This window comes from Rattus norvegicus, chromosome 8 (assembly GCF_021556685.1).
Source record: "Rattus norvegicus strain SHRSP/BbbUtx chromosome 8, alternate assembly SHRSP_T2T, whole genome shotgun sequence".
NCBI classification, from domain to species: Eukaryota; Metazoa; Chordata; class Mammalia; order Rodentia; family Muridae; genus Rattus; species Rattus norvegicus.
In genome coordinates, this window is record NC_141541.1 from 17,616,595 (window position 1) to 17,637,766 (window position 21,172).

The following is a 21,172-nucleotide window of genomic DNA, read 5'->3' on the forward strand; positions in this document are numbered from 1 at the left end:
ATACACACAACACACACCTACATACAGCACACACCTATACACACAACACACGCCTACACACAACACATACCTATTCACACAACACACGCCTATATACAATACATACCTATACACACAACACATACCTACACACAGCACACACCTACACACAACACATACCTATACACACAACACACACCTACATACAACACACACCTATACACAACACATGCCTACACACAACACACACCTACATACAACACACGCCTACACACAACACATACCTATACACACAACACATACCTATTCACACAACACATACCTATTCACACAACACACGCCTACACACAACACATGCCTACACACAACACATACCTATACACACAACACACACCTACACACGACACACACCTACACACAACACACACCTACACACAACACATACCTATACACACAACACACACCTACACACGACACACACCTACACACAACACACGCCTACATATAACACACCCCTACACACAGCACACCCGCTCACGACACACGCCTGTGCACAACATACACATCTCTGAGAGGAAATGCACCCTGTCTTCTCATTTTCTTTGTCCCTGGAAAACATGCCTGAAAACCCAGGGCTTAGTGTGGGGAGAGCGAATGAAGCTTCCATGATTCCTGGCCCCATACAAGGCATGGTCTTCCAAACTGTCTTCAGACTTGAATCCTATTCCACGGCCTGAGCCTTCTACTCCAGAAAGCACACAGAACCAATACAATGATGCCTGTTTAGCTTAGACTCCCTCAAAGGGAAATGTGTGGTAACTAACTTTAAACCTGTCTAAAGTTTAACTTAGCTGTGCTTACTTAGAAATGTCTCTGATATTTTATCAGTGAGAAGCAACGTGTTGAACATGTTCAAGAGTCCGAGATAGGAGCTGTAAATACAAAGAAATAAGAAGCAAGTCCTTGCCCTTAAGATAGTGGGATTTGCTTCTAGAGAACACCAGGCACAGTTGCCCAGAGCCCACTGGAGAGCCAGTGAGCTGATAACACAGCGTACAGCTTTGGAGGACCAGGAGGGATGGACACCTACAGGCAGAGGGCTGCCACATGATGTCACAATGATAAAGGGCACAGAGGAAGCTTAAGGGAGGTCTGTCTAGCGCAGGAAACACAGAACACAGGACTGAGTTAGGCCAGTGTTTCTTCTGATACTAACGACAGATAATCCAGGGCCAGGGCAGGGCAATGTGGGCGTCAGGGTAGGGAAACTGCAGGAGCAAACCCCACCCTGAGCATCTCCAGGAAGTTGTCACGGTACTTGCATGTTATTTTTACAATACAACGAAACTGGGAGCCTACCACTGCGACCTACAACTGTGAGCTAAAAAACCAGCCCTCCCCTAAGTTGCTTTTTGTAAGGGATTCTATCACAGTAGCAAACACGGAGGTAGGACAAATGCCCCTTGTTCCATTTAAAATCACAGGTTCCTGTTGTTCACTTTTGAGAAAACACTGACCAAATACCAACATCAGAAAAGGCACTGGCTGCCCGCTGTTCTTCCATGAATGTGTAACTTTCAGGTCTAGAGAGACGGCTTGGTGGTTAAGAGCACTGGTTGCTCCAACAGAGGACCTGGGATGGATTTCCAGCACCCATACGGCAGCTCCCAAGAGTCTACAACTCCAGCGCCACGGGAATATGCTGCCCTCTCCTGGCCTCTGTGGGTACTGCACACATGGTATGGTTTACAGACAGCTAGCCCCTCATACACATAGATGCCTCTCTCTCTCTTTTTTAACTTTCCCTTTGAAGTCAGCTCATTAAATGCCCCTCATCTCAGGTGCAGGCTTTCCTCCACTTCCGGGAAGAGGCAGTTCCTGTTCCTCTGGATGCAGGATGCAGAGCAGTACTCAAGTTTGAAATTTGATGACATACTGCTAGAACTAGGCTGTTCTTAAGTGAAATAGGCGCTTAAGTTCCATTTTCTACGATGTGTGCAGAATAAACTGGCTCTGGCTCTGGAACAGACAAGTGCGGCACTCTGGCCACTGCTAGGGTCCCCGCAGAGGTACTGCAGTGTCGCTTCTGCACCCAGAACAGATGTCAATGTGCAGGAAAGGGTACAAGTGCATCGGATTGCTAGGACAGGGGTGTTGAGGTCCCGGGCATCTCCACGGGCCCCACAGAGCACTCTGAGAAACACGTTCTGTATCACGCATGCCCATGCCTTCCAAGGGTTATGCCTGTGAGACGGAAGTGTAAGAATTTTAAGATGAAAATGCTAAAAACAGGCTGAATTAAAAATGGGTTCTCTCTCAGGCCAAGCACAGGAGAAGGCCCAGCACCCCTGGTGATCACTGAGGTCACCAGATGAGGGGAACCCTGTGGCTGCGGGATGGACAGTAACCCAGCTGACCCTGCAGGAAAGCCCCTGAGCAAGAATGAAGCAGAAAAGCTCCTTCTCAGGGTGAAGGAGAGGCCCCGTGACACACACTGCTCCTAGGAAGCAGGAAAGACACTGCGGTGACTCACCCAACAGGAAACCAGGATAGTCTCAGACAAAGGGACGGACACCAGGACAGAGTGACTGAAGAGGAAAGGGAGTGACTCTATCACAAAACACCAGCATAGAAAGAGGAAGACAGAAGATAAGACAGCCAGGGATGTGTATGCTTTGGGCTTTGTTTTGACAAATCTGCTTCTTGGTGTCACAGCGCTGGCCACACACGTCATCGGCTATGACTCCTGAAACATCAGACCTAAGATATTTTACCTAACAGGAAACGAGAATCCTCACAACTACTACTTAGGCTGCTGCGACCACTAAATAAGACAAGGGCAGTGCAGGGTTCCCCTCAGAGCAAGTGTTCAGTAAAATTCACACCATTTAATAAAACTAGAGAGAATTAATGGTAAAATTCATGTTCACAAGATGATCACAGGAAGCCGGGGAGACGGTTCAGGTAGGGGAATACCAGCCATACAAGTATGAAGCCCTTAGTTAGGATATCAGTTCCCAAGGGAAGAACCAGATATGGTGTCACATCTGTAACCCCAGTACTGGGGAACAGACAGAAGCAGGTCCTGGAGTTCTGGATGGACAGGCCACCAGAGCAAATTCATGGCCCTCAGGTTCAGTGCGAGACTCTGAAGCCAGGATCTAAGGTTCACAGCCCCTCACAGTTTGGTGACAACAGGGTACTAGATGGGGTGGGACACATCTGCCTACTGCATTGCAGAAAAACAAAAACCAACCCAAACCCTCTTGTGAAACTTTGCTCTATGACTTTTCTGCTTGCATACGGCACAGCACTTGGCCAGCATGAGCTCCTAGGTTCTATCCCTGATAGCAGAAAAAAAAAAGATATAAATAGAGACTAAGGTAGAGAATGATTCAGGGTGACGTCTGACTTTTGACTTCCACATGCACATACATATGTGTGTGTGAATGTCAACATACAAACACACTCATAAAAATACATTAACAAAAACATATAGGTTTCCTGGGGGCATACAGTTGGTACTCATCTGATATCTGGTACAGGGAAACTTTAAATATTGAAAAGATAAAGTGTTTTTATAATGCCTGCTCCTGCTCCATTACAGTTGCTATGGTAAAAAATATTCCTACAGTGAGCATCTTGGCAGAGGAAGACTTTATTGGACTATAAGTCTACATTACGGGTTCATCACAGTGGTAGAACTATGCTTGGGGTTAGTGGTCACTCCACATCTACAGTCAGGAGCTCAGGGCAGGCAGGATACAGATCCCTGTACTAATGCTGCCTGCTGGCTGATCACTTAGCTTTCTTTACTCTTACACAGGGCAGGGCCTGGACTAGGGGATGGGGCCACCCACAGTGGGCTGGGTCACTTAGCAAGTCAGTCTCCCCCAGGCAACCTGATCCAGATAACTCCTCATTATGATTCTAGGTTATGTCAAGTTCACAGAAATCACTTCAATGCCCTCATCCAGTTGTCCACTCAAGTTCTCCATATTCAGTGTGGAAACAGTCTAGTCCCTCATTAGACAGATAAGTGCTGAAGTGAATGCGTCTTAAATCAATTACTCTTTTATTGCTGTGACAAAATATCTGAGGAAGAAGTAGTTAAGAAAGGAAGGGTTTATTCTAACTTACAATTCAGTGCATAGATTCCATCATGGAGGGGAACGGTTGGTGGCAGAAACACTGATGAACAGGAAGTAGAGCTGGGCTACAAAGCTTAAAGGCCCGCCTCCAGTGACTCACTTCCTCCAATGAGGCTCCACCTCCCAAATGTTTCTGACCCTTTCCAAACATCTACAGCAGCTGGGGACACCAAGTGTTCAAATACCTATGGGGACACTTCACATTCCAATTTCTGTATTCTTTTTTTTTTTTTGCTTAACTAGTCTAAAAGCAGGAAATATCACCTCAGCAATGCTCAGCAGATACCTTCCTCCAAGAGAGAAAAATGAAAAAATCTACAAGCAAACTTCAGGAACATATTTGTAATTATTGCCTTAAAATTAAAAACAAAACAAAAACAAAACCTACTAACCTTGGGCTGGAGAGACGGCTCAGAAAGTAAAGTGCTTGTCACATGAGTACAAGAACCAGTGTCCACACCCCCACCATCCACATAAAAACCTGACCCAGGGAGCTGGCCTGTGTTCCCAGTTAGAAGAGTCAGCTCTCTGGAGCTCACTGGCCAGCTCTTCCAGCCAACCCACCCTCAGTGAGAGACTGAAACCAGGGTGGAAGGCAAGATGGAGGAAGATACAGTACCACACACACACACACACACACATACACACACACACACACTCACTCGCATGCACGCACAAACACTCACTCACACACACACACATACTCACACACTCACTCACACACACTCACACACACACTCACACACACTCACTCACACACACGCACTCACACACACACGCACACACGCGCACTCACACACACTCACACACGCGCACTCACACACACTCACACACTCACACACACTCACACACACTCACACACATGCACTCACACACACACTCACACACTCACACACACACGTACTCACACACTCACACACACACTCACACACTCACACACACTCACACACTCACACACACTCACACACACACACTCACTCACTCACACACACACTCACACACACTCAGACACACACACGCACTCACACACTCACATACACTCACACACACACTCACACACTCACTCACACACACTCACACACACTCACACACACTCACACACACATGCACTCACACACACTCACTCACACACACTCACACACTCAGACACACACACACGCACTCACACACTCACTCACACACTCATACACACACACTCACACACTCACACACACACTCACACACTCACTCACACACACTCACACACACACACTCACTCACTCACACACACATGCTGTCCCAATACTGCAAACCTGTTCACTTCATGAGCAGCCTTTATTAAAATCTCTGAGTTGTGCTCCTAAACTAATAAAATGATCTTAGTCACTGAGTAAATGTCACTGGAATATAAATATGTGTTTTCTTTTTTCCCCCTCCAAACTCCTGGAATTTACTTTGGAGAAAATATAGAAACTTCACAGTTTTGAAAAAAAAAAAATCTCATTTTTTTTTAAACTCAGAACTAAGAAAATCCGTATCTCAGAGTAGACATTTACACTTATTCTTACTTTCCTGCTCTATACTTCCCAGGGTCATATGTAAATCTATTTATGTAATCCTGAAAATACCAACAGCCTGGGACTGCCTACCCTTAATTATCCAGTGTCCATAATTCTACACTGTTCTTTAAAAAAGTACATTTCTAGTATGTCTGTCCTTAAATCTTTTAACTTTTCCCTGAATCTCCAAAATGAGCAATGGAAATAATGTCAGAGATACTCAGGGTATGTGTGTGCACGGGGTGGAGGGCAGGGGACAGGGGGCAGGGGAAGGGGGACGGGAGAAGGGGGACAGGGGAAGGGGGCATTCCCAGGGAAACAACCCTTACCAGAGAAGTACTCCTTCCATGAGGCCCCCAGATGGAGGGGACTGGTTAACAAGAAATGTGGTTCCAAACCATTAAGGAAGGGAAAGGGAGAGGCTTCCTTCGAACCTACATCCCTGAGCATAGTCCCCAAGGCTGCCCTAAGTGTACAGCAGCAGCAGCAGCAGGAGACGCCTCCTTCCTCACTGGCCCCTTCCTCGCCGGCTCCTGGCAAACCAAGCCTGTGAGAGGAGCTGGCAACCTACCATTCTTGTCTTGCTTGGTCTGTTCTGAGATGATGGCGGTAGAGAGGGAAGAAACAGAAAGGACAAGACAGCTCAGAGGCCTGAAGAAGAAGCTGCCATGTGTATGGTACCTGTGGCAAGCAGAAGCTGAGGAGACTGCTGTCAGCAAAGGAAGAGAAAGCATGTTAAAAGGTACCTCATTTCAGAGGTGGTCTGTAAAGACCTGGGGATGGGGGTTGGTGAGCAAGTTCAAACACTTGAGAGAAAAACTGGGCTAGCCCCCAACTCTGGTTCAACAGAGATACTGATCAAGTTAGGGTGGCCAAACTGGCTTGAATGACCTTGTCCAGAAGGGCTTCTCAGTGCCAATTCTGCCTGGGCCCCTCAGTGTATCCCTCTCTAAAGCATCCCCTAGGAGAATGCCACCGGCTGAGCATCCTTAGAAACTGAAAGGATGCTTTGATAAGAGCCTAGGAGGAGGTCTAGCCTGGCACACTTCAGGTACCATGCTGCTCTGCCTACCAAATGAAGAGAGAAGTGGCATGGGGAGGTAGGGAGGCTCCTTCGGATAGAGCACTCCCCTGGGAGTTCTCACCATCTAGCTGCAGCTGACTTCAGGGGAGCAGCTTGGCCTTTCTCCTTCATGAATGGGATACCATTCATCCACACTGGATAGGAATTGCTGCAATAGTGGAAGTAATCGCTACAGCCTGAATTGTGGCCAGCAGAGCTGAAGACCTGGACTTTCAGCTTTTTGTTGATTTAAGGTGGCTGGTGGTGACTACAGACACTGGAGATCTAAATCAGAAGGACGGAGGGAGGGAAGGAAGGAAGGAAGGAAAAAAGGAAGGAAGGAAGGGAGGACTACAGATATTATACAGATCACATCTGCCCTAAACTGGCAGGGAGGAAAAACACATAGAAACCTGTTTCTGCAAGGAAACAGTATGCCACTACCTGAGCCTCCTTGCAGAAGGTTCAACACCAAGCCCTTCTCTAGTTGCTGTTGCCATTTGTCAACGTGCCTCTACGACATCTTGGTTTAGAAAACCCAAGACACCCAAGTCAACCACTCGATCCCTGCAGGGATCTTCTTCACATGTCTCTACAACCATAACCAAGTAATCCTTAGCACGAGCAGAGGTGGTTGGTGGCCTTTTCAGCATTAGGAGAGATGGCCCACAGCATGTCCAGACACTGCTCAAAAGACACATCAAGGATGCACAAGACCATTTTTTTAAAGGGGCTGGAAAGACAATTGAACAGTTAAGAGCACTCACTGTTCTTCTAGAGAACTCTAGTTCAGCTCTCAGTATGCACATCAGGAAGCTCACAAGCCCCTGTAACTGTAGCCCCAGAAAATCCAAGGCTGCTGGCCTCCACAGGCACGGGCACACACATGAACATAGCCTCTCACACACATATGCATACACGAAATTAAATACAATGTCTTCGAACCTTATTTTCCAGTACCCTGCCTTTGTCTCCTTTGAAGAACTTTCATATTCATTGTCCCACCTCAACTCCATGCTCATGTCAGAATATAAATATTTAGCAAATCTGTTTATTTGACAGAGGCTGAGGAGTATTTTTCCTCAGGCAGTATAACCTGTCTACAGTGGCACAGACCCAGACCTGACATGTCCTCTGAGTGACAAAAGACAGGTAGAGAAGAGGAAGCAGGTGTATGGGAGAGAGTTTGACCGGAGAGACCCGAGGAGAAAGTACACAGACACCCTCCGCTCATCTCAGAAACCAGCCTGTTCCAAATGTCACCTTTCAAACTCCATTCCACAGAGGGCTGCTTCAAGGCAGGCCCAACTTAAAGGGCCATGCCTCTCCATGTGTGATCTAGAGGTGTGTTAAAAACAAAGTCCTAGGCCCTCCTGCGACCTCCTGAGACAGAACAGCTCCCAGGGCTGGCCTGGCACCCAGTGTTGTAACAAGCCCTCCCAAAGACTGCTCCGCGCCCTCCTCAGGATGAGAACTACTCTTTTTTCCTCTGGAAACAAAAACCTGAGGTCACTGAGGAAAAGGAAGCAGGGCTGCCGGTCAGGAGGTTCAGATCACATCCTGACTGATTCCAGCCTTGGGGCAGCGGCCCATATCCTGCCACCTGCTGAGGTCAGCACAGAAAGGGCATCTTCCTCTACTCCCTCACTGTTTTCAAAAAGAAAATGGCCCGTTCTACAGACTGAACCAGATCGTGAATTCAGCATCCCAGCTTCCAAACCACTTCATTGATGATATGAAACGCCTGAAGCCCCAAGCTGAAGAAAGAGAGGCTTCTGTAAGAGTACCTACAAGAACACACAATACTGTACAACGGTTTGCTTACCCACTGTTTTGGTAAATTTTGTTTCACTTATTTTATTCGGCGGGGGCAGCAAATGCCGTGTCCCATCCCTGCGGGGGTTGGAGAACAACTTCCAGAAACTCATTCCCTCCTCCTGCCATATGGGTCCCCAGGACTGAACTCAGGCCATCGGGCTTGGTGGCAGTGCTTTTACCCAGTGAGCCAGCCATCAGCACTTCCTGCTGTTTTAGTCCTAGTGGTAGCATGTGTTTACTGCAGGCTCCGTTGTGCCTGGCACTGAGCTAGTTATGACTTACGTCTTATATTTCAGTTTTTCCCCTCATGCAACTCTGAGGTATGGGAGCTGTCTTCAACCTCACTTTACCTCTGAGGCTTCAGCAGGCAAATTCCCCGAGGACACATAGTATGGGGGTGGCAGAGGTTAAGACCGTTATTAAACATATATTAAATATATACCAACTCATCTATTCATTTTCCTCACCTTTGTGTTACTGAGTTATAAACACTGTGCTTTCCCACCTGTGTTTCGAGCCATCATTTCATGCGCTGTTCATAAGTCCTCAACTAGCTGGCCTTGTCAGCAAGTATTCATAGTCCTTGGGAGACTAACGCACAGAGACTGCTGTGAGCTGGAGACCAGATCCTAGACTTCAGCCTTTTATGTGGAAGGTTCAGGCCATGAAACCAGAAGCGGGACCAGGAGAGGACTTAAGGAAGAGGTAAGGGGGGGAAGGCTGATGGAGTGTGTGGGAGTTATTCCAGGGTAGGAATAGAGAGGAAGCAAGAGTGCAGAAGAGGAGGGCCAACAAAAAGTGTCTGAAAGCCAGAAGGAAATCACATTTTTCATGCTAATTTACTTTTTTAAAAAGTGGGGCTCAGTGGACAAGCACCCCTGCTGCCAAGGTTGTTAAACTGAGTTCTATCCCCTGAACTCACACAATAGAAGAAGGGAACTAACTCCCGTAAGTTGTCATCTGACCTCCACATGCACACCCCACACATGCAAGCACAAATGCACACACAATAAACTAATAGTTGTTTGTAGGTAGAAATAAATAAGGGCCAACACTAAGACTTGCAGATTTTGAGACATAATTTACAAGCATTTTAGAAGCAAGCATAGTCTTAGGGACACAGGCCTAGGCAAGAGATACTTAGGAGGGACAAATCAGTTAGTTGGACTTTACCAAAATTACAGACTTAGTTTTTCAAAATGGTTCCAGAAGGAGAACGAAAGGAGAAACCCACAGAGTGGGAGAAGATGCATGCCACAGACTGCATACAAAGAACCACTGCAGCCCAGTGGTAAAGTAAACGACCCAGTGAGGACAGAGGCAGAACACAGCTCAGGAATGGTTTTTCCTCATAGAGGCCAGACAGCACATGAGCAGAGAGGATGTGCAAGTCTGTAGGCATTGGGGAAATATGAATTAAAGCCACAGCAAGCTTACGGCACCTATTAGAACACCCGCTGGGACAGCTAAAATAAAAACCAATGACATCGGGGGTTGGGGATTTAGCTCAGTGGTAGAGCGCTTGCCTAGGAAGCGCAAGGCCCTGGGTTCGGTCCCCAGCTCCGGGAAAAAAAAAAAAAAAAAAAAAAAACCAAAAAAAAAAAAAAAAAACCAAAAAAAAAAAAAAAAAAAAACCAATGACATCAGGTGGTCAGGATGCAGAAAATCCAGGCATTTACACTGCTGGGAGGAATCTAAAACGAAAAAGCTACTAGGAGAAAAGTTTAGTAATCATTTTGTCAGAAGCATGGCCACCATATAACCTAGCCCCCTGGCTGCTTATCTGAAATAGTGAAAAAACACGTCCGCACGAAACCCTGTTTGTGAGCATCCACAGAAACTTTATCGGTAATAAACAAAACACTGAAAGTAACACAGGTGACCTTTAACAGGCAAATGGCCAAACCACAGCACACCTAGACCTTGGAATACTACTCGGGCAGTAAAAATGAACAAGCCACATGCGTGCGTGCAAACCCAAGACTCCCGTACAGGCTCCGAGGACTGCGCCCATGCTATGTGGGTTCTTCTAGGGTGCCAAGACAGCAAAACGGTCACCAGGAGAAGAGAACCAGTACCCTGGACCTCACTACTGTTCCTACAACATCCTCTGAAGCTAAGATTATTTCAAGTGGAAAGTGAAGACTGGGCGAACCACAGACGACAAACAGAAGTGCGTGCCTAAAGCTGCAGTGATGGCCAGTGAGAAAACACAGCCTTTAGAAAGCTCTACCCGAGACTTAGCGGGACCGTGCTCCTAACTCCCATTCCTCTACCTTCCTCCTACAAAGAAAGGGGAAAGACCGAAACCTAAAATCCTGATGAATTGTTGAGCCTCTTGGGGTGGCTGGGAGTTCTGCCCAGAGCTTGGGATGACTGTCCCTAGGGTCTCAGAGTGACAGAGAGTCCATCCTAAACCCAGCGCAAGACCCGAGAGCATCAATGGCTTCCTTCCAGAGAAAGATAGCGTGCTGACCCACCTACCACTGCCAGGTGTACACAGAGCCACTCCTCTGAGACAAAGCAAAGGCAAGCCAACAGGAAAAAAGGTCTCTAGGCAAACAAATATTAAAAACCTCAATAACCTCAGACAACAATTTCCAGCAAACTTTGTAATCTAATACGTCCTCTAGCCTGACCTCCCTAACCCCTTGCTTTCCAAGGATTCTGTCATCTTCTGAGTTCTGGGTGATAAGAACCTCCAGTGTTAACGAAACATGCCAAACACTATAAACTGTCCAGGCCTGAGCTTCCATATGCACAGGCACACACAGCACACAGACAGGAAAGAATGCTGTTTGAGAAAACGTTGGTAAATGTTAGAAGTGTTCGCAGTTCTCACAGAGCTCAACCTATTGGTCTGAAAATCAAGGTTCTGTACTGTCTGTCCTCCCCGAGTCACTCGGTGTTGAAGTCCTGTGCACTGTAGAGTTATCATCTTCAAAGCACTTCCACAATCACCCCAGAAGACATCCAGAGGACACTGCCTCACATCCATTAATTCTGCCTCCCTCCTGGGCTCTGGGGTCACACATCTGTGTGGGTCTGGACATCAGAGAGAACACAGCCATCCAGCGAAGCTCTGGAAGCTGCATTCTCCACACATCGACAGAGACTTTCCCAGAAAACCACTCAGGTTTCTACATTCGTGTGCTGCTGCTGCAGCAGCTGAAAGATGTGCTTTTAAGTCCTTCGGTCTCCACATGTTCTTCAGTCCGATGGAACCCTCCAGCCCACAGCTGAACAGAATCTGAACCACCTAGACAACAGTGCCTTCTTCTGAAGAGGAGGAGGAGGGGAGCCACAGGGACAGCATCTCCCTTGCTTGCCACCTCTAGGTGGACAGAGGTTTTCCTCATGGGGAAAAAATGTGGCGTGCAAGATGAAACAAAACCAGCTCACCTAAGAACTATGCACACACACCAGGAATAGCACCAAACAAGAGGTCTCTATAACCTAGTCTATGTCCTGTTCCACACACGACCCCCCCCACACACACACCAGGAACCCCACCAAACAACAGGTCTCTAGAACCTTCTATTCTATATCCTGCTCCATGCATGACCCCCCAACACACACACACACACACACACACACACACACACACACACACACACGTACCAGGAACCCCACCACGTAAAAGATCTTTAGAACCTTCTATTCTAGGCCTCACTCTTTTTCTTTCTGTTCAAATCTATGCATTCTGGTCCTTTGGTTTCCTTCCACACAGTTTGACTTAAGAACTGTTCCCTCATTATTCTAAGAACTCGAGTCCCAGAGAGCCCTAAGTACTGACTAACACCACCTGGGCCCTGTGTGGTAGGCAGCCAGGGAGAATCTTAGCCAGTTTGGCAGAAGCCACGGCCTAGGTTTGGAAGCAGGAAACCATGAGCATTCCATACTTCAAGCCCTGACTTTTCACTCCCTGAAAGGGAGTCTTCTGGAACTGTAGCTGTTTAATATTACCCGGTTCTGGTTGTGCACTTTCAGTGAACAAGTTGACACTGTTCTGAGCCCAGTGGACCTCTGAGGTATCACATCCTCCGCCACCACCAAGGACTTTAATAAGCAAACCCCGCCAAACTTGTAATAGTCTTTGTAGGAAAATAGAACCAGGGGCAGGAAGCAGAGGGACCAAAGGACCAAATCCCATCCAAAATGCAAGTAAGCATCAAGGCCCTTGGGGCCAAAACTTGTCTCCAGAAACCAAGGTCCAGATAACCCACACACTATCCCGGCTTAAAGGCATTTGCAATTTAGACAATACACCCACGACACAGGCAGAAAGGCAAACATTTTCCAGAGGAAAATGGGGCAGGTAATAAAGGGGTCGGCCTGGGATTCGTCTCCTGGGGTCCCCAAGCAGGGGACTTGGAGAGGGTGAGACTCCATCCCCCCAGCCTGGCTACCTAAGGCTAGTACCAGCGAGTTCCCTGGGCTGTCAGGGGCCGTCACCAGCCGAGGTTCCACTCTCCTGTCTGCCACAAATGTCACGTTCCAAGAAAGTTCAACCAGCTACCCCTTGGAAAGTTTATGTTTCCTCCCGGAAACCAGATTCTTTTCACGGCACTGCCAACAGGTCAGGGAAAGCCGGATCCAAGCCCTGATTTGTGCAAGAAACTTGTTTGGGGAGAACAAAGAAGGCACAGGGGCGGAAGGGGCCCGAGCCTCCGGGCCGGGCGCGTCCTGGGGTCCGGGCTGGGCGCCCCGCGCGCCTTTGTCTGCGCGGGAGCAGCGGCACCGCCAACCCTCCGGCCCCTACAGCGACCGGGATCCGCCAGCTACACGGGAAAGACCAGTCGGGCGTCAGGGGCCCACGCGCGTTCCCAAGTCCCCGGCCTCCCGGGGGAATCCGCCCCGGGGGGTGCTGGGCACTCGGAGGGTGGCACGGAATCGGATTCTGATTTTTGTCTTGTTGAACCTTCTGGATCTCTCACGGGACACTCAGAGGCCCCGGCGCCAGTATGGTTCCCCAAGTCCCCACATCTGGAGCAGAGCTGATGTCAGCCTGGGCTCCCGGGAGCAGCCGCGGAAACCTCTCGGCCCAGTCGGAGGGAGCCCTCCCTGACTCCCCAGCTTGAGCTGGTTACCTCTCAACACTGGCTCGCAAGGTCCGCGGCGCGACTTTGCCCTCCGCATGGGGCGACCATGGGGCGATCCTGGCTTGGGTAACGCGGCGGCCGGGAATGGCGGCAGGGGGATGGCGGCTGAGAGGCACGGCGAGGGGCGCCTCTGCGCTCAGGAAGCAGAGAGATGCCCGGTTCCCCCTCCAGTCCCACCCACCCCACCCCGCTGCCGGGTCCCTGGGCGCCCCGCGCTCCCAGTCTCCGGCGCGCTATCCCGGAGGGTCGCTGGTCTGGTCCCTGTAACCCTACACTCCACCCCGCCCCGGCCCGGGCCGCGGGGCCCTAGAGCCCGTCCCCAGTTTCCCGTCGCCCCTCCCGGGACTTCAGAAACTGCTGGGGCTCTGGCTGACGTGTCTCCCTGAGACTAAAGAGGGAGACAGACTCCCTTGTTTTTGTCCCCTGCCGCGTTTGAATTCCTGTCGCACTCACCATTTCTGTCTGAATCCTTAGAATCCTTAGCTGGGATATGCCTCCGAACTCCTGGCTAGGTTCGGTTTAGGACCAACTTTTCTTCAAGGTGGAATTTCCAGGTGAAAGCGTTCCCCAGTCCCTAGTACTTCCATCCATCAGGTAGGGCGTTCAGGATAGGAGGGGCTACGATGTGCTCCACTGAGGAGCAGAATAGCCTAAACAGACCTTCCTTAGAGCTTTAAACGTTCAGTGGGTTCCTAGGACCGTACATCCTATGGCCACAACCCCCAGGCCGTTATCTGCTCAAGCAGAAGCAAAGAATTTTAAGTGTTGGGACGGTGTTTCTGACTGCCCCGCCTCTGAAATCAGGCGGTTCCCCTAAGCAACACTCCTTCCCAGCCCTAGACTACGTTACACTCACTGCCTTTTGAAGCCTACTCTAGGACGTTTCTGCTCTTCTGAGAGGAGAGGCCAGTGGCGCTGCCCAAGCCCTTACATGGAGGGTTAGGGGCATATCAAGGTTTCTGTTTGTCTGCGCTCCTTTTTCTCCCTTCTGATCAGGCCATGGGGGTTGGGGGGTGTCAAGTCTGGCTTGTGCCAACTCCCTAAACTCTGCTGCTCACAAGCTTCACCCTCAGGGCTCCATTTAGATTCCTTGACAGCCCTCTTATGATCTGGTAACCTCCGTTCCTCAGACACGAGGCCCAAATGTAATTGGTGAAGTTATTTCTCAAGCACAGGCTCCATTTAAAGTGTATAAGACACAAAGCCAAAACGTGTACAGGGAAAAGAGCAGAGCAAGAGGTCCTCACTTATTAGAAGTCCGGACAGGAGAGAGAGGACGCCAGCTTTGTGTAGAGAGGGTGGAGGGGCAGGGCTTGGTGAGCAGGAAAAAGAAGCACCGGGCAAGAGGCAGTGATGCCCAGAGGGAGTTGGCAGGGTCTCTCTTCCAGGGGCACTTGGCAAGAAAGAATAAATGGGGGACAGAATTTTTACTACAAAGGAAGAGACAGCATGAATAAATGGACAGTCACAAAAGTGTGGGCCTGGGAAGAATTGAAGAATATGTGTACCACAGCTTTCACTTGGTGAGGAAACCCCACCTGGCTGTAGAACAACTTCCCTAAAGTCACAGAACTAGTTCAGTAGCAAAGCCAAGGGTGGAAACCCATTGGTGCCTCTTACCTCACAGCAGCAAGGCTGAGGGCCAGCTCAGGAGCTGTCAGCCCTCCAGTCAGCGGGGACCAACTGCTTCACTGGTTCCATCTGTATGTATAGTTATGGAGAAGAGGGAACGACTAGAAATGGAGGGAGCTAGTGTACACATTCTAATACCTCTACTGTGTTCCCCTAGGAGGGAGTGAAACTGACCAGTTGCAAACACCAACTCTAGAATACAAACAAGTGTGGGCCTCGTGACAGCTCAGCTGGTTATCCTAATGACCTTGGACAGGTCATCTAATATCCCTAGACCTCAGTATCCTAAGCAAAGGAACCAGACTAGCATCAAATCATGCAAAGAAGTGTAGCATTCTAGCTAGCCTCAACTGTCACAGCCTAGAGGCATCTGACAAAGGAGTCTCAACTGAGGGACTGTCCAAATCAGAATGGCTTATGTTTACGTCTGTGAGAGAGCATCTTGATTGTTGGTGTAAGAGCTCAGCCCACTGTGGGCAGTACCATTCCCTAGGCAATTAGTCTCATCTGTGTTATAGGTAGCTAAGCATGGCCTGTGGGCCAGCTAGCAAGCAGCATCCTCCATGGTCACTGCCGTACTTCTATGACTGTGAAGTGAGCTCCTCCAGCAGAGGAACCGCAAGCCAACCCTGCCTTTAGGTCCCTACTCAAGTTCCTCCCTTTATGTCCCTCAGTGGTTTGTCACCTGTAGGATGAAATAAATCCTCTCCTCCTCTATGCTACTTCTGCTCATGATGTTTGTCACAGCAACAGGAAAGAAACAAAGCATATGGATTCAGTAAATGTATGTTACAGATATAAAGTAGACTGTACATAGCATGTGTTTGCTGATGTTTCAGTTAGCCTTCCAGAAGCCCTGTGAGGTGGACAATTTTGGACAGTTTCGGGAAGCAATGAGGTGTGAGTTTGGAGGGAGGGAGGAGGATATCATCTCTCTGATGGCATCCAATAAGAAAGATCACAAAATTTTGAAGTGAGGTTTTTCTCCTTTCTTTAAGAAGGCTATCCTGGGGGTGGGGGTAGGGGAGGAATAGACAAGCAGCAGATTTGTAGCCCTAGGCCCACGAAAAGGCCCTTCTGGGAAGAATGTGTCATGAGCACAGTTGAAAGACTGGTTTCAGGAAAATGTTAAGTGACTTCTTCTGGGGGAAGGTGTAGGGGACCAAGGTGTAGAGGAAAGAGAAGGATGGAACCACCGCGTGAACCAGTTCATACGGAAAGAAAGCCCAATTGCAAAGGAAATGAGGGTGAGGAAGAGTTGGAGAAGCAAAGGGCACGGGAAGCCCAAAGGCTGACCTCTAACCCAGTGCTACAGATCTCTAGGGCACAGCCTGCAGGCAAAAGAACCTTCTGAGCTCATCAGGAGAACCTTACCTGCATCCCTCGGGTTGACTCCAAGTAGCCGGACACATGGCAGCCTAGGCAGTAAGCCCAGCTTGAGGCCGACCGCCTTGGACCCTCTGTCTTAACCCATTCAACTGCTAATAATCTGAACCTTGAATGTAGAGCGTGAATGTCCTTCTAGTGAAATGTATCTGAATCTATTGCTCAGAAACTATGGGCTGAGAGGGAAGGCTGCAGCTCCAACAAGGCTGTCTCCATAATGTTTCGAAGAATGTTTAGTTGCAGAGTCCAATGCTTCATGTGAGCCAAAGGGAAATAAGATATAATGATGACGATGACTTCATGGTGGTACATGTGTAGAGTGGCAGAGGCAGGAGGATCGCAGCAAGTTCTAGTCTCACGGAGAGAACACCGGTCCAGCCATGGTGATTACTAACACCCTGCCTAAAATAAATAATTTGCCTTAACTGGCATGCAAAGCAGTGATTCATACCTGTGCTTCTGCGGGGATCTATATACTCACACTAAATGTCAACAACCATTGTAACGTGACTCAAGTTTTCACTCGCTAATTGCCAGGGAAGGTCACCAACAACGATGGCCCATTTGAGTGCCTCCTGGGACCAAACAGGATGGATACAGGACTACTCATAGAATACGGGCAGGGGTGGTAAAGTGAGTTCCCCGGGGACCCACATAGAAAATGACTACAGCCTTAGGGTGGGACCAGAGCTGTGGCCTAAGTTCTTTCAGACTTAGGGGGATAACACAGAGGTAACATATCAACATCTGCATCTCAGGAACTCAGCAAGAGTCTCTTTTTCCTCCAAAATTTCAAAATACCAAGGACACTCGATACTTCATTAGCATGCAAATCCATCCATACACACTCACTCGGCTCCCATCCGAACACACACTCTAAGTCTTTATTGGTTTGTGCATTGTTGAATGGACACCAAGCAGCCAAAGAAAAAGGCCCAAGCTTGCTAGAGAAGAGGAGGACAACAACAGAAGGAGAAACCATGGACTTGACCATGAGAGGAACCACAGAGCCTCCACTAGGATGTCACTACTGTCTGTAGGTCACCGTTAATGACAGTTATAAAAATCAGGCAGCCTTGATTAAAATGACTTCTTTTGCTTCTAGAAGGATCATTTTAAAGTTCGAGTTCCATGGTACTTTTTTTTTTGAACCACAGTACATAGGAATTTGAACTCCCCATCTCCATATTCTGAACATCTCAGCGTAGATGTCAGAGCTCACACTGAGTCTCTCAGATGTTCACTGGGTGGGGAGCTCTTGAGGTTCCTCCACAAGTGCTGGCTACGACGACGGATCTGTGTGTGTTAAAGGTGGAGGGCTTAAAGGTGAAGGGCGGGCGATGGCTCATGATGTCACAGGTGCTGAGGCACAGCGTAGATGTGCACAAAGGGATCTCTGACGTTGCTGTTGTTTGATGGAGGGCTTATTCTTGTTTTAGGCAGGGTCCTTGCTAGGCAGCTCTGGGTATCCTGGTGCTCACTATGTAACCGAGGCCAACCTGAACTCATGGTGATACTGCCATAGCCTCTCTAGAGTCAGGGTTAGAGACACGGCCAATCATACCTGACTGAGAAGAGGATATTCCAAAGTCACAGACACATTAGCATCGGGGCTGACGGACCAATCACACGCACATCCTCTTATTCGTAATTTCATTTTCTATCAGTTAAGTTTACCTGTTCAACGGCATTCCCAAACTATTACATCACAAATTCTGGAAATAAAGTTTCCATCAAGTTTATGAGTACCCTTGTGTGAGTATTAGGATCTCACTGCTGTCCTCTGTCCAGTGCAGCTGTGTAGCACGCATTCCCCACCCATGAACAAAACAAGGTATTGTGAGCCAGAAAGAACAATATATTGTATAACTGTCCTGGTTTAGTTAACATTATTAATGTCTTAATAGGTGTATCGTATAACTTATGTTAGGCATATGTATGTATGTTAGCATATATAGGAGAAAGCGTATTACATATAGATAAATGAATTAGTTTTCTCATTCCCATTACCAAAGACCTGACAAGACGTAAGTATTTATGTTAGCTCATAACACTACAGGTGGGAAGGCATGCTGGCAGGAACGGGGTTGCTGGGTCACATCTGGGCAGATCAGGAGGTAGATAGAAAAAGGGGCTTTTGCCTGCTTTGGTCTTTCCCTTTTATTCAGTGAGAACCACGAGACGGTGCCACCCACAGTCTACCTTCACTTCCTCTGGAGAAAGCCCTGACAAACACAGGCACAGACTGTTTCATTAATGTCCTGTGCAGTTCTTAATCGTCAAAGCTGACAACATAAGCCGACTGTCACGATAGGAGGCTGGCGCCCACAAGCAGATGTGGCAGATACCTTCCTTGGATAAGGGTACTACCCTACTCCTCATAGACAAAGAGCTTCCCACCCCCAGAATCTTTTCATTTACTCTACTGTTCCATAGACAAGTTTGTCTTCCCTTCCTTAGCTTGTTTCCAAGCGTACAATCATATTCCTGAGTAAGTCTTGCATCGGGCATGCCGCCTCTAACGAGTCAGGCACATGCCCTGCCCCATCCTGTGACTTGTTGATGGCACCGTGATTCGGGGATTGATGCCTATGAGGTTCTGGGTACTGAAAGAGGAGGAGGGGGCAGAAGAAAGTCCTTGACTGCTGCCAGACTCATTCCTGTGGAAGAAGGAAAAACAGGAGACAGGGAAGGAGGGTGAGGAGGGAAACTGAACAGAGAGCCAGGGTGGGATATCCTTTGCATCCTGGAAAGTGTGCCCAAGGATGAGAAGGCTGCCCCTAAGAAAACTGTTACATAACAGAATCTGTTCCAGTGTGCCTTCCACTGCCGCGGGGAGCACCCACTGTAAGAAAACTGTTACAGAACAGAATCTGTTCCAGTGTGTTTTCCGCTGTAAGCACCCACTGTAAGCAAAACAACTTGGAGAAGAATCTCAGGCTTACAGTCCACCATGACTGGACATCAAGGCAGGAGCTCAGGGCAGGACCCTGGAGGCAGGAACTGATGCAAAGGCTGCAGAGGGATGCTGCTTACCGGCTTGCTCCCCAGGGCTTGCTCGGCCTGCTTTTATACATCTCAGGACCCAGGGGTGACAACCACCCACTGGGTTCAGCCTCCGAGTCAATCTTTAATCAAGAAAATGCTCTACAAATGGGCTCATCCAATGGAGACCATTCCCTAACTGAGGATCTCGCAGCCCAGATGGCTAGAGCTTGTGCCAAGTTGAGAGAAAACCAACCAGTACAGAATCCATCGACGGGAAATCTGCTCCCTTTTGAAATTCACTGAAGGACTTTTGGATGGACAAAACGGCCAGGCTCGGTGCTACAACCACAACAGGGGGCTTGGCTCACTAAGGGTCTGAGGCCTGTTTGGGAGCTTCCCTCAGCGACACACTGGTCTCTTGTCTCACCAGTTTCTCCTGGGGGTGCTATTGCCTAATATCCACTAAGCATATAATTGGAGCCATTAAAATGTGAGAGACAGAGAAGATAAGATCATGGCCAGAAAGAAAAAAAAATGTATTTACACCATGACACCACGAAGGTAATGGGAAAGGGTAAAGGGCGTTTGGCTCTGAAAACCGGCTACAGACACAGACCTTGGGGGAAGATGCTGGACAGAGTGGGTAGCTGTGAATATAAGGCGCTTGGCAAAGTAACCATTCAGATGATTAATTCACCTGGAATAATTAGGTTATTCTGATTCTTATCGAGACTCTCACTGCAGAAACCTCGGGACCACTGGAAGCTCATGATCAAGTTCTCTGACTTATGATTTAGTGTGAGGTTTCTCAGCCTTCCGCACTGACAGTAGGCTGAGAGCTTTTGTTGTGGGTACTGCTCTGTGCGTTGTAGTTGGATAGGCAGTAGCAGCTGCCTCTTGATGTCTGGTTAAGAAAACAGGGGTCTAGAGAGACCAGTCAGCATTCGAGCACACTTGCAACTACTGCAGAACGAGTCCAGTTCCCAGCACCCACATAGTGGCTTACAACCATCTGTAGCTCCAGTTCCAGGGGATCCACCCTCTTCTGGAGCTGCAGAAACTGTGCAACCATGCAGCACATATATATATATATATATATATATATATATATATATATATATATATATAGATAGATAGATATAGATATAGATATAGATATAGATATAGATATAGATATAGATATAGATATAGATATAGATATGCAAAACTCCCACACAACAAAGTAAATACTTTCTTAAGAAAGAAAAAAAAAGATCTCTAGACATCACTGAGGGTGTCTTTGGGCACTAGGTTGCCCAGGGAGGAAAACTACTGAATTGGTTATTTATTTGGCACTGTTCAATGGAAAAAGGCCCATGGGCGTCTGTCCATATTGATCTTTCCTTGAGGGAAAGCAACCCCAGCCGTTTCTGCCCTGTGACTGTACCTCACAGGAAGAGGGCAACTGCGGCCTGTCATCTTTCCATGAAATAAACATTCTTTTCACTCTTAATGCTGATACACAATTTCGTATAT

The 21,172-nt window shown here is 48.2% G+C and overlaps 1 protein-coding gene across 3 annotated transcripts in view; it reads right to left on the bottom strand.

Annotated features, from left to right (window-relative positions):
* Amotl1 (angiomotin-like 1) overlaps positions 1 to 21,172 on the bottom strand; it is a 118,900-nt gene that overhangs the window by 56,876 nt on the left and 40,852 nt on the right. For 2 of the 3 annotated variants that reach the window (NM_001429442.1, NM_001429441.1), the window contains 1 exon segment: positions 13,640 to 13,907. In NM_001429442.1, the coding sequence (NP_001416371.1) occupies positions 13,640 to 13,688 (49 nt within the window). In that variant the 5' untranslated portion in view covers positions 13,689 to 13,907. 3 annotated transcript variants of the gene reach the window in all.